This window comes from Salvia splendens, chromosome 16 (assembly GCF_004379255.2).
Source record: "Salvia splendens isolate huo1 chromosome 16, SspV2, whole genome shotgun sequence".
Lineage (NCBI taxonomy): Eukaryota > Viridiplantae > Streptophyta > Magnoliopsida > Lamiales > Lamiaceae > Salvia > Salvia splendens.
In genome coordinates, this window is record NC_056047.1 from 3896571 (window position 1) to 3911850 (window position 15280).

A 15280-nucleotide genomic window follows, 5' to 3' on the forward strand; every position below is an offset into this window, starting at 1 on the left:
GATGTCTGCTTTGATATTGAGTGGTTCTTGGATGCTAACTGCATGGTGTTACTGTTACCCATTCGTGTTTGGCTTTTTCTCCTCTGGCTTTGACTTTTTTTGTCAGTTCTATAGTTGTTGTGATGTCGTTTGTGTTTATGTTACTTTTCTGTTGTAGTTGGATCGTTACTATTTAGAACTCTCCCTCGCCACTTATGTACTTTGAGATTTTTGATTCATAAAAAAAATATCTACATAGTATAATTTTTAATCCTTTCTTTTATAATATTGTTTTTAAATTAATAACCAAATTAATAAATAAACTCTCCCTCCCCCACCCCCAACAAAAAGAAAACATAGTAAAAAAACCCCATGTTTGGGGATTTTGGGGTTTTGAAAACATCCCATATATAGTGGAGGTCCTTAAGTTTAAATTCTAAATATAAATAATACTACTACTATATTGGACTAGCACTATAAAATATCATGTCATCGAGATACAATAATAGTAGTATATTTTTCCTTAGTAGTATAATTAGTTAGCAGTGAAGTCATGAATTCCAAAACTATTATACAGTCACTATTAAGTTTAATCCGTCTTAACAAAATATCTCATAAAGTGATCGATCCAAATTCCAATGACTATAGTAAAAAAATCCCCACAACTCCATTTGTGAAAGTTGTATATATAAGATTTTGATGGACATTTCTATAATAGTTGAGAGCCCATTATTTGTCTCACACCATAGATACAATGGACCATGTGAAGCACTTTAATTGGAGTGTATCAGTTCTTAAATTCTATATTTGCCTACTTCATAATTTTCTATATACATATATTTTAAACATGCATATATATATATATATATAATTTTTTTTATTTTACTTAAAAAAATAAATTCGCAGGTGCGTCTTTTGCTGATTTTGATATTTTAGTCTCTTTAACAAAAACAAGTTTGGGAATTTGAGGGTTTAAATGCACTTTAATTTCCTTAGTCGTTATTTTCCTTTATACTTTATTTCTTTTCCAAAGACAAATGATTAACAAGTAAGAGAAAATTAATTTGGTGTGACGTAAATGGGAAAACGGAATGAATCTTGGTTCTGAAAGATTTATATCTAAAGATCTATTGAGATTTCATTTGTCTACAAAATATATACTTTTGTTGTGCTTGCTCGCCTTCATTAGATGAATAATTGGTTGAAGAACAACTAATTAGTGCATGTAAAGACTAAAGACAACACAAAGTTTGGTCTTCGATAGTGTGTGTGTCGTGGCTTTTGATTGTTCGTTAATTAGTTACTCGATGACATGATTCGGTAATTATTTTCACCTTATCATATAACTCGAGTGTTATCAATCACTTCCTGTAGAGTTTTTATTTCTAACCTAATTATAATGTAAAAGTAAAACAATAAAGTTAAACTTTGATTGACTCACACCAGGTATCACAAGAATTGAATATTTTTTTATTAAAGTAAAATATTCTAAACCAACAATAAGTGATGAGCAACAGTCCTTAAAGAGAGTAAAAAAAATTCAAGCAACGGCTTATACTCCTTCCGTTCTTAAAGAATATGGACTTTGGGGTCGACACGAATTTTAATATAAAATTAGTAAAGTAAGAGAGATGTAGAGAAGAAAAGGTAAATAAAGTATTGTTAGTGGAGAATGAGTCACACCTCATTAAAGAGAAAAGACTTTCCAAAATTAAAAAATGCATATTCTTGTAGGACAGACTAAAAAGGAAAGAGTGCATATTCTTGAGGGACGGAGGGAGTATAACATAGCTCAAACAAGATACAAATGACGAAGCAGTTGCTATTGTTAGAGGGGCACACTAAGGGTAAGACTGATTGTTTCTATTGCGAACCAACTAGTTGAAGGTGAAAATATGAAAGTAAAGAGAAAGTAAAGCAAGAGATATGAAACAGTACATATTGAGTTGTTTCTAGTTTAGAAACTTTTTATTTTTAATGGGATAATAAAAAAGGAAAACGTTTCATTTGTAACGTGACAAAAAAAGTAGTACTATTACTTTACTCTCTCGTTATCCTAAATTTACTTATCTGCTTTATTTTTTCTCCAAAAGAGACAGTTTAATTATGGTGGGATGGAGGGAGTATAAAATTGAAGGTAAATTCGAAATACTATGGATCTTTGTGCCATCCAATTTGTATAGTAATTTTAATAACTAGTACTAATTTAATCCATTAAAACTTATAATTATAGTTATATAAACAAACCCCAAAAAGCTTAAAATGTTTGGATGAGTGTACTAGCAATAAGGAAAAGTAGTCGCATCTCATCATTGTCATCTACGAAATTAGACATAACAGATGCCAAAGCTCAAGAAGTAGTGGCCATTGTCGGGCGTCTTATTGCTATATACAAATCAAGTACATTTATTGCCCCCCCCCCCCCAAAAAAAATAATAAACTAGTACTAGTACTAATGTTTAAAATAAATTAATTTGCCAAAATTGTAAATAACTGTTGTCTGAAATTGAAACTGCATTCATACTTTGGGAACAAAACTGATAGTTTGTGGATTAAATTAGTACTATAACATTTTACGTAGTTAAGGATTAATTGATATTTTTTGTAAAATTACATGCCATGCACCGCCAAGTGATGATATATACTCCACTTACAATTCATAAATATTGTACTACACATAGTTATGTTACATTTATTTGTCGGTTTGTAGTGGAAAACATTATAATATGATAACATAAAAAGTTTACGCGCTCTATGTGATTTACATTTTGGTATATAACGTATGTAGATATGTAAGTACATAAACTATTCAAACAAAGGGACACACAAATTTATTTGAAAAAAAGTTTAATAACAAAAGGAACTTGCATAAAACCAAATGCTAATTTATAAAAATACATATCATGTGGTTTTCTATGAGAGACTTATATAGTGAGGATATATAACGAGTAAGAGAACCCGTCTACTTAGAATTAATTATACTACTATTACTCTTAATAATGAATCAATAAACTATAACTAGATTTAATCAATTTTAATTGAGTGTTACTTATTTTTTTAGATGAATTTGGTTTTCGATAGGGACGGTAATCGGTATGTAAGTTTGTATGAATTGTTACATCAGATAAACAAAAAATTAATCTACCTTATAGTCCAAAGACAAGTACATGAATAATTGATTGGGTTTTCAACTATAATAAAATACTCTATCTAGGAATCACTTTATTTACTATGGGCCCAATTCGAAACCATAAATTTTAAAAATTGTCTACGTTCATAATTTTTCAGGCACCGCCTTGAGGAATTACACCTACATCTAAAAATAAATAGATATATTTACATATATTTTTAATTTTTATAACATTTCGGTCTGTGATAATGACTATCATTTATGTTATAATCACACTTGTAACTTTTGTGTGGTCAATCACTTCTTCATGTCACCATCTTCTCGTTGAACCCAAAATATCTACACCACTTTGAAGTGGTGCGTGAAATATTTCAGTGTGATCATATATATAATATTAAATTCTCATAGGTATATATAAATGTCTTTGGTAATTATAACTTTTAGTACTAGTACTATTATTTTGTGTATGCATATATTTTTTTAAAATGATCTTAGTCCTCTGTTTAAGAATAATCTCCATTGAGAAATTATTTTTTGTAGTCATAATTCATAAAGATGTTCCTTTATGTACATATTTTGGCAATATTTATATTATTTGTGATGATTGACGTCCTTATATATGTGTATCTATCCAATTAGAGAGGACAAAACTACTCGTAATGAGAAAAAATACTCATTTTTATGTGTCGCAGTTATACTTGAATTTAGTTCATTTTTTTCCTTTAAAAACTCTTTTGTTTCTTTTTAATTTATTGTAATACGTAGCTATCAATGTTATAGCTGACCACTACTATTGTATATTTATTGTTATGGTAAATAGACATGTATGGTCCAAACAAAACATACAAAGAATAGCTTATTATAAAGTGGATTTTTTCTACCATAAATGTGGGAATTAGAATTTGGCTTCACAAAAGGCGCATGCAGTCTGCAGTCACAAAATTCAATAACCACAGGATACCAAAACAATCTATTCGGAATAAATAACTTTTAATATTAGGTCTCGCCATTATTAATATGTTTCACTCGGAAAAGACATCATTAACTCAATAAGAATATATCTTCAACCATTTATATTAAACTTAGAATTATTTTATTGTAAATAGTAATTTTATTACAATTATTTATATTAAACTCAAATTTAAAAGAATATTCAATATTTATAATATTTTTACTCACAAAATTTGAAAGTAGTTTTAATTTGTTTTAGACTCATTGCAATGTTTTCCACTCCACATCGACTCAAATTAGACTTTCATTTTGTAGGAGAAAGGATCCTTAATGCTATCGGATAGTAGTAAATGGATTTGGTAGTTTTAGTTAGTTATAGGTGTTAGAAGAATATCGCATGAAATCAGGGAATTGATACAGGAGTATAGTCTGCCAAAGATAGATGAGTAATTAATTGTAAATTGGGTTTACCATACATAGCTTATACATAGTCTATATAAACATGTAGTCCCTTCATTCTATTTACACCGAATAAGAATGATCCCTTTAACCGATTCTTTAGTTTAACATGGTATCAAAGTAGAACGATCTTGGCTCAGAAAAAATTCATCATAGCTGATAATACCTTTCCCGACCCTTCTCCAACCAAAATCAACCCAGAAATCAGATCCTGCATCCAAAAATGCCAGACTCGAAGGATACAAAATCCAATTCAGAACAGATAACAAGCCTAAGGAATAGCAAAAGCATCACAGTCACGTTTAAAGTGAATGGAAAGAACTACCCTCTTTGGTCACGGCTGATCAAAGTAAAGATTGGAGGCCGAAGAGCATACTCATACATCAGGAACGAACCACCGTACCCAGGGAGCAAAGGGTTCGACAAGTGGGAGGAGAATGGCTTAGTGGTATTCTCGTGGATCGTCGACAACATCGAAGACGACATTATCGCCGATTTCGCGCACCACCAAACATCCAAAGCACTGTAGGACAACTTGGCTGTGACGTTCGAGAACAAGGCGGACCGCTACCTCATCTACAACCTGGAAGAACAAGCAATATATATCAAACAAGGTAATTTTGACCTAGAAACGTACCATCGAAAGATCCACGGGCAGTGGATCAACATCGATCGATGCCAAAAACAACCAATCAATTGATGTGACAAAGGAATCGACCAATTCTGAGTACAGTCAAGCGAGAAACGATTGATTAAGTTACTGACTGGATTGAATCAGGAGTATGATTTGATCCGGAGAGAGATACTGAAGGAAGAGTCGACCCCATCAGTGGAGGTTGCCTACAGAATGGTGAAGAAGGAGGCGGCTCGACTCAACATCATGCCACTAGCATCCTCTCCACCGACCGGGTTGACCCTGGAGGAACCGATTCATCATTTGGGGGGAGATCGGACATGGATTTGTCGTCCAGAGTCAACGCCCCTCAACCCGCAACGGTCCACCACCACCGCGCCACGCCATTGTCGGCCGTCGGGGAAATCGCCCCGATACCTAAAAATTGTGGTGTTCCCACTGCGGGAAGCAAAAGCACACATGAGAGACTTGCTTCAAGCGACTGGGTTACCCGGAATGATGGGAAAAACGCCAGAAACCGAGGACCCAGGCCCAAGCGAAGTTAGCCATCGGGGTGAGCAGCGAAGGACAATCGAGGAGGAATGAAGGGGAGACAACTGGACCGGGAACGGGAGCCGGCAAGGGAGTCAGTCAACTGGCGTTAATGTACGTGGCACCGACAATTTTGCAGAACGGACGGAGGGGGAGAGCGGCGCCGTCAAATGAGGTAAAGAGTTTGGTTTTAAACCAAACCCTAAAATGCATTTTGTGAATTTTAATAGTCAACCCCTGAAGAATGCAAAATATAAAAAGAGACCAAATATTGCTTATTATATAAAAAGAGACTAGTTTGGAAGTTGATCTACCTATCCCACACAAGGCCAGATATTGCTTATTATGTAAGAGTGGTAAGTCAATTTATGCATGCACCGCATGAAGAGCATTGGGAGGCGGACCTAAGAATTGTTCGATACTTGAAAGGAACGGCAGAGCATGGGCTCATGTTTGAGAAACACGGACACATGAAGATACACAGCCTCACTGACGCTGACTGGGCAGGCAACCCGAATAATAGAAAGTCAACTGCCGGGTACTTTACCTTCGTAGGAGGTAATCTAGTGACGTGGAGAAGCAAGAAGCAAAAGGTAGTAGCACTCTCAAGTGCTGAAGCAAAATTAAGAGGGATTAAAAGTGGACTGACAGAGATATTGTGGCTAAGAAGATTGATGACGGAGCTAGACCTTCGATCTACTCTCCCATGTAGACTGTTCTGTGATAACAAGGCAGCCATCAGCATTTCAGAGAACCCGGTGCAGCATGATAGAACAAAGCATGTCTAAGTTGACAGACACTTCATCAAAGGAGAACCTCGAGGCAAAGGTGGTAGAGATGCCCTACGTCAAATCCGAAGACCAACTGGCGAATATCTTGACAAAGGAGGTAAACTCGAAGTCGTTTCGAGAAGTATTGTGCAAGCTAAGTATCGGCAGTCCTGTTACATAGCTTGAGGGGGAGTGTTAGAAGAATATTGCATGAAATCAGGGAATTGATACAAGAGTATATTCTGCCAAAGATAGATGAGTAATTAATTATAAATTAGGTTTACCATACATAGCTTATACATAATCTATATAAACATGTAGTCCCTTCCTTCATTCTATTTACACTGAATAAGAATAATCTCTTTTACCGATTCTTTATTTTAACAATAGGCATTCCAAAATATCTAGGAACACTTAATTCTATCACTGCCCAAATATGGGCTTTTTGAGCCGCCCATGACCTGTATTTATATATACTCCATACAGATGTAATTCAAAGGATTTACGAACTTTCCAACTTAACTTTTCAACCATCACAATTTTATAGAGTTGAATATCATATCTCCACAATTGGATTGGATATTGATATCTCGATATCAGTATACTATTAAGTATATTATTTATTAAATATTTCATAAAAAATCAATTTTCACAAGACCTTAAATTCAATAAAAATAAAAAGTTAATTAAAAATATTCGACTCAATAAACAGCCACATTTTATTCATGCATGGAAAGTGAAAACATATAATATATTGGGACACTTGTGGGGTAAGGAAATATAGCAAGAAAAATAATTATGTTACAAGTTTGAGAGGTGACGAGACTGATGAACCTCCTTAGATTCAATATACTATCTCACTTCCAATTTAACAAAGTTGACGTTACATAAAGTAGATAGGTGTTTGTTATGGTGGTGAGCACGCTTGATGTGTTCATAATCATATCAATATGCCACTGTCACCACCCTTCGTGCAACTCATGACTCATCTACCTCACTCCCAATGTAAGGCCACGACATGTCCCAAAATCAATCGAATATTGAATACTTGAGCATATGGTCTTGTTAGATTTTTCTAGAAATACGAGAAAAACTCAAACGATGTGAGACTTTAACGTCTGACTAGTACTCTCAGATTGTCGTATTGTCAAAACCACTTTCTCCTAGCGTATAAAAGCACATCGATCAAACTCACTAGGAGTTCCAAGAATCGGACAAACAATGCTCTTAAAGATGCTAAGTAATGCGTGAAAGATGATAGATGAGCTATGAGGGATAAGGGACTTTGATAAAATCTTGTCATCAAGTCATGGCTATAAATTGGCCTAGGATAGGGGACTTGAAAAATCTCGTCATCAAGTTACATTAATACCTGATGATGGTTGTGAGCAACCGAAAAACCGAAAGTCATATCAGCAATTGCCATCAAATTCAAACAATTGATGGAGATCCATCAAATTCTTGAAATACAACTCGTGAATATCAAAACACTCGCCTCTTATTTCACATGGAAATTAGGTAGTTTGAATTTGCTCTCTTTTATTTGTATTGCGATTTTCAATGGTATAAAATTACTGATTTGTTGCACGAGGAGAAAAACGTCCCCTCTGGCTAATATTTTTCATTCTTTTGTGTGTGTATAATATTGGAGAATCCAAATTGATAATTAGGTGCGTTGGTATGACAAGAATGTAAAGTTTTAATTCCATTTAGGTTGTGTGAAGGGGACAAGTCTTATCACTAGAGTGAAATCAATAATGAAATGAGATATGCATTTTGCGATTTATGTTTGATGCATATTCTAACTTTAATAGTGAAATGGAATGAATTTTGCCAATGAATGGGAGCTCATAAAATTAGGTGGCGTTCGGTTGCCATTACTAATATCATGAGACTATCCATCTAGGATTAAGTTGTGGGATTATTTTAGTTGGAGGGGGAGGCTATGACTAATTATCATGAGACTATTCATCTAGGATTAAGTTGAGGGGTTCAATCTTATGGACCAAACATGATACATATTTGATCATGAGATTTAATCTTGCCAACCGAACACCCCCTTAATTAACTTGGATTCGTACACGCCTTCAATTATTGCATAAAAATACCGCGGAGGAGTACTTTTTATTTGAAACCTCACATAATTAGTTTTAATTGGTAGTTGTTTCGTATGATTTCAATATGATCAAACTCTAATTTTTATCTTGATAAATTACAGCCATTAAAACTTTGAACATTACGCGGCCAATTACTTATATCTTTACTATTCTTAAAACGAATTTAAATTCTCTTCCAACATTACCTTTTATCATATCTAACTTTTAAGTGACTAATACTTTTATTTAAAGTGATGTGTTCATAAAGAGCTGAGAAAATTGGTTAATTTAGATTAGTACACGCATCCAATTAATACATGACTATTCAATTTATTTGAAATTTCAAAGAACTACTTCTTTTATACAGCTGTGTGATTTCAATTTGATTATAGTCGAGCCTAATTTTGGGTTTGATTTTTAAAGTATGTTACTTTATCTATTACGTCGAAAATTGCTTGATTCAATCTTCTAAGTTCTAACTGACCAATTCCTTTTATTCTAACTTTCTACGTGCTGCCCTCTATAAGAGAGCTCGTACACGCATCCAATAAATGCACGACCCTTCATTTTATTTGAAATGTCAAATTGTCAAAAAAAAAAACAAACGAATTTTAACAATTTTGTTATTGTGTTTAATTTGAGTGAAATTGTATTTAATATGACATCTGAACTACAAGGCCGAGATCGCCCATGGATTTATAAATTTTCTCAATACACTAGCAAATAACTCAACCACGTCATCAATCTGAAATATGTGTGTGCTAAATCAACAACATATTAAATAAAAAATCAAAATATTTCATCATGTTAAAATTCTGATTTTTCAAGCAATTTGCTTATAATTTTATAAATCAAACAACTACAAAAACATAAGTAGTTATTTAAGGCATGCTTTTAAATAGTCAATAGGGAGAAATTACTCTTTTTTGTATCTAAATTATGGTAGTTCTTTCGAATGACTATTTAAATCGTACACGCATCTAAAAGTAGTTACTCCTTTTTTTTGAATGAATTTAATTTGACAGAATGTTAATGATAGATTGATAGTCATATTAAACTCGAGCGAATCCGATATTTTCAAAGCATGAATTTAACTATGTAAGTGAACTCTATCTGCATCTCTTGATTTGCATAAAAAATATTTTAGTTTAAATCGATCATATCTTTTTGGTTGAATCAGTTGATCGTGTTCTCAACTTTTAGCATTACCAAAAAAAATACCTCATTTTTGGGAAAAGATATAATTTGTATTGCCTTATCAAATACGATGACGCATAAAAATGAGTTACTTTGTCGTAATTTGCATTTTTCTATAACTTTTGTTATAGGAATACTAGAAAGAGTAATGATAAACAAACAAATTTTGTAAAAAAAAAAGGGTGTATTAGTACTTTGATATAGCAATTATATATTACAATAATAAATATAGTTAGGGGATAAGTTAAAAAGACTTGATTATTCTTCAACCTCATTTTCAAATTTTTATTTTTATATTTGAATTGTCTCTCTATTGTTTTTCAAATTTGAATTAAAATATGCATTAATTACATTTTATGGTTCCAAAAAAGTAAAAAAATTATACACAAATCTTTAATATATGACCACAATATTATGCACGTTCCATGTACTATATATGCGCCCATATATTTTAATTAAATACATAAATAAACTGATTTTTTCTCAAATAAATCAGTTTTTGGTTGTATAAAATTTGGTCACATAAATTTATTTATTGTACTAGAAAACCTTAAACCCTAAGATTCGAGCATGTGACTCATTGCTAGATTATGATTACTTTATTTTTAGGGGCAATTTTTTGTTGAAGGGAAAATTGATTGGACTAAACCAAATCAATTAAGAATGACGATTCATCATATGATAAAGCTAATGGCGCTCTTTAATCTTTATTACGCTAGTGACATAATGTCAGTTTCATTTATTATAGTGTGATTAATCACCCCTCTAAAATATCTACAGTGATTAAAAAAAAGTTAGAACTCCTTTTTTGCTTGATTGCTAATTAACAATAACACATGCTTGTGATAAAATGGAAATAAACCGATTGATCACAGTGTGTATGCAAGCGATAATAAGCAGGTGATTATTATGACTAATTTACATATTAATTCATATAATTACTTTTGGACTTTTGGTTGCTATAATTAATTAAAATTTGGTTATCACATGACATCAATCTTAGCTGTTTATAATCATAAGATTGATATTTCATCTTAGTTATGCATTAAGATATTGTTCATATTTTAACATAAAGTTGATACAATTTTATCACTCTTTTAATAAATTTAAAATGCAAAAAAGTCTTTTCAAATATCCATTTCTATATATGCATAGATGTGTGTATAACTAAGCTATTCTTTAAAGTTAAAATAAATAGATACATTATATTTACATAATGAAATTCTAATTATTTATGGACAAGGCCGTTCAGATGAGATTACTAATGAATACTGGGCCCGACCAAGGTAAATGGGCTTTTCTCCATGTAACATTCTCGTGCCAAATGGGCCAATTAATACTAGTCCTATTAGTTTGTTATTAGTAACATACTACTATTAAAAATACTATTGGGCTCCTTTGTTTTGGTTGCACAATATATCTATGATTTTCTTATGTTCCCAGCAATCCATACTTAATAGTTTTATTTTATATTTTGGTTCATCAATAAAAATTAGTCATGTTTCATTTTTAATAAATTTTTCTATCTAAGATGAACCTTATCACTACTAAAAATATTTTAATACTTTATTGTATCTTTCTTATACTACTACCACAATTTATTAAATTAAAAAATATAAGCATTATTAAGAGTGGATACCACTTCTCGATTGGCATAAACTAATTAACAAAGCTACTAATAAAGTATTTTAATCAATTCTCTCTTTTTGTTTGTTTATTAGGCCATCCGCAATGGGCGGACGATGGCACGCCCGATGGCGCGCATCGTCCGCGCCATCGATCGTCCGCGCCCATTGCGGATACGGACGATAGGTCGCGGACGATCGTCGCGGCCGATACTAAGGGCGCGGAGGATGGCGCGCCCGATGCCTATCGTCCGCGCCATCGTCCGCCCCATTGTGGCGTACACGGACGATGGCTGCGGACGATAGGCATCGGGCGCGCCATCGTCCTCCCCATTGTGGCGTACACGGACGATAGGTCGCGGACGATGGCACGCGGTTTGGTTGTTTTATAAATAGAGTTCATTCGTTTTACATTTCATTTCACAATTTCACTTTCGAAACTTACATTTACATAATTACTACGAAATGGCTTCAAGTCCAAATAGTCCTATGTTTAGTGGAGATGCGCGTTGGCCGGGTACAGAACCCGGCCAATATCGTTCGTTCGACACCAACGCCCAATACGATCCCGACGAAGCCGAATACCTCCGGGCATTGATAGATGAACTGCGTCGGAAGTTGGGAATTGCACCGACTTAGTTTTTTTTTTTGTAAGTTGAACGGTGTAACTTCTTTTTTTATTAATGTGTCCCCGTTTGTTATTTCGACCTTTTTATTTACTCGTTATTAATTGTTAGTTGAAAACATTTAAATCAATTAAACAAATAAATAAAATGATGATGTGGCGCGCCATAGGGCGCGCCTTAGGGCGTGCCTTAGGGCGCCCCACTGCAGGTGGGGAGGTAGGAGGATAAAACTGCTGACGTGGCGCGCCATAGGGCGCGCCTTAGGGCGCGCCTTAGGGCGCCCCATTGCTAATGCCCTTACTCTCATCAGGCGCACACACTTATTGGCGCGGGAAGAAGTAGCGTCACTCTTTGTGAATTTGGTCTATAAATAGCGAAACTATTTGACCCCTTTCTGTTAGACCGTTCGAAAATTTCTGAAGGCTGTCGAGAACTTCATGGCGGGAAGCGATTCACAGAAGCCTCTCCTAACTTTGATTCGCGATTTCACCTCAGAAAAATCTCAAGGAGGTAGAACTCGAAGGATTTCACTTCCTGCGTTTACATTTGTTTGCCTTTTACTATTCTCGTTTTGCTTATTTTCTCACGATTTTGGTGTACAATTTTCCAGAGCGAAGAATTGTGAATCAGAAGAAACGAATCGAAGAACTAAGATCTGAGCTGGATGCAGCAAACGCGGAGCTTGTAGAGGCGAAGCGTGACAGAGAGAACACGGATCGAGAGCTCAAAGGCCATGAAGTAGAATTATCCATGAACGAGGCTTCGCTTCAAGCGTTAGAGGTATAGATTATCGCATTTTTTTAGTGATTTTTATACTATGTTTTTCCCCAGTCTTTAGGTATGTTATTGTCATATTTGGGTGGAGATGTCATTGTAGATGAATATTTTTGTATCTTCAATATAGTTCTCATGTTTCTCCCTCAATCTGACTGCTAGACTGGAAAATGCTGGAACTCATTTCTGCAGCCACGATGATCTATGATTTTTTATCTGACCTAATTATAATTGTTGCAATCTGTTTCAGGCCAGGAATGCTCTCATTAACTCTGATGTATCAGCACTTGGTGGAAAATTGGCAGAACTCAAGGTGTATTTTACTTTTTTGCTTGTGTGCCAACGTTAGTTCATTTCATATGCAGTTCATACATCGCCTGATATTTCCTGTTCCATGTGTTGATTAAATCTGGTGTTATGAATTGCGCTATTGCTTCAATGACGTGAAGAGTGAAGAGAACTCCCTGCGGTACGATATGTATATGTTTTAGTTATGTGTTTTCATTACGAAATTAAAAGTCTATAGTCCCATACTATTGTTTACTCAGAAGCACATCCTTGCAAAGGTTTACTTACATATTTTTTTCTATCTTATAGTACCATGTATAAGAGCTGTTTCATTACAATTATATTACCTATATAATTACTTGATTTACTGTTGAACATGTACCTCTTCTTTTGACAGGGATGGTTTTATTGCAAGAATGCTTGAGCTAAATGCAGAGATAAGGTTCCCTATGTCACTTCGTTAATCCATATTTTGAATTAATTTCTTTCATGAATGATTTTTAAACGACTAGGTATCTGCACCAATTGATTTACTTTTCATCTTCAAATGGATGATAGTGTGGGATTTTGCTTCTCGTGGCCAGTTTTATTCTGTAATGCATGTCATGTAACATGCTATTAGGACACAAATCAATCGGTTGGTGTTACATATTATCAAAATGAGGAGCAGGAAACCTTGTTTCTGGTTTCTACCCTTGATCCACTGTAGGCTATTCTTGCACTTATTGCTACTTCTAATATGTGTCGTAGGAAATTTCAAGAGTTTATAGTTTCCTCTTCTTATGTGGATAAATCTGCTCAGGCTACTCCTACCGGAGGTATGTGTCATATATATACTGGAAATTATTTGCAATTATGTATATAAGTCAAATTCCATTATATATGATTTGTTGAATAAAAAGTTTAGAAGAATATTAAATCAAGTTTACTAAAGTTAGTAATTGATGAATGGATGTTGATGACTCCTGGATATTGATAGCTTCAGTAATAGTCTAGTTGATTCCTATTTTCAGAGCTTTAAACACTTGTTTATCATCATCGTTTTAGTGGTATTATGTAATTATGGTATCACTCAGAAGCAGGACCATTAATCACACACAAGCAAGATGGCGAACAAGCCAGATTGGCTCTTAAGAATGAACTTGCGCAAATGGTGTTGCATAGTGACCAGGAGGAACAACAGTACAAAGCTGAAAAAGAGATGTGCAGCATGGTAGAGCTTTTGATATCACCAATTCTGATGCCTAATTAGAAATTGAGAGATATCCCTCTGAACAAAATAATGGTGTTTGTGCAGCTCCAAGAAGAGCTTAGTAATTTGAAAAGAAAAGCAATGCTTCTGGAGTCAGTTATAAAAGAAAGCATGGAGCTGCAGGAGTTGAGCAAATATCCTTTAAGTTTTGTCTGTTGTTTATTGACATGGTTGGTGATCACCGAATCAGAAAACGGAACCAGACCCTGTGGCCTATATCCTGCGTTAATCAAAGCCTTTTAACACATTAACAGATTCAATTAATGGGGTTAGATTCAACCAACTCAGGTTTAATGTAGTCAAGTTTGGAAATTCTTACAGAGGAAACAAAGATTAATCTCTTCGCTTCTAGAAATACCACACAAAAATTGATGCATAATTTATAGTTTGTGATTTTATGTCACTGGTATTTTGTTTAAGATAGTGTATATATGTTTTTGCTGCCATTTTAGTTTAATAAATGGATTCCTAAGGTGTATCAAACTGTACATAGCCCGTCTTATCCAAGCACTTTTTTACACTGTAGTCCAATCTTCTGGCTTGTTGCTCTACCTGAAACATGGTTAAGTCAACACTCGTAAGAAAGATTTAGTTCCTTCTATCTTGAAAAATTACATAGCCTGTTATTAGTTACTGATTACTCTAATATTTTAACTCATCGTAATTATAATCTTCTGGGTAATTTTGCACAAGGATAGGACACCTTTATCCATTTACCCTTGTTCTTCCTTGACCGGAAACAAGCAGACTTCAAAACTGGAAGAAAAGTGTGCTGCTTTTGGTGATGAGCTACAAAAGAGATTTTTATGCCCACAATGTAATGAAGATAATTCAGCGGAACTTGGTGCAATTATTCAGCCTAGTGGGGAAACATAACATCTTGTAAGTACTTTGAAACTTCACAAACTTACACTCCAGTTGTGCAATTGCAAAGAGTCAAATCACATGCGTTGGGGCATAGGCACCTA

At 34.1% G+C, this 15280-nt stretch overlaps 1 protein-coding gene across 3 annotated transcripts; it reads left to right on the top strand.

The window, feature by feature from the left end:
- Positions 1 to 12349: 12349 nt before the first annotated feature.
- On the top strand, positions 12350 to 15251 carry LOC121769747 (protein NETWORKED 1D-like). Of its 3 annotated transcripts, none has more exons than XM_042166496.1 (9): positions 12350 to 12508; positions 12609 to 12778; positions 13023 to 13085; positions 13222 to 13241; positions 13458 to 13502; positions 13811 to 13878; positions 14137 to 14273; positions 14358 to 14446; positions 15056 to 15251. In XM_042166496.1, exons 1-9 carry the CDS (start codon positions 12436 to 12438, stop codon positions 15186 to 15188), a joined length of 798 nt encoding a protein of 265 aa, XP_042022430.1. In that variant the 5' UTR covers positions 12350 to 12435; the 3' UTR covers positions 15189 to 15251. The 3 variants fall into 3 exon arrangements, with proteins under 3 accessions (XP_042022430.1, XP_042022431.1, XP_042022432.1); XM_042166497.1 differs by having other exon boundaries at positions 14140 to 14273; XM_042166498.1 differs by having other exon boundaries at positions 14143 to 14273.
- The last annotated feature ends 29 nt before the right edge of the window (positions 15252 to 15280 follow it).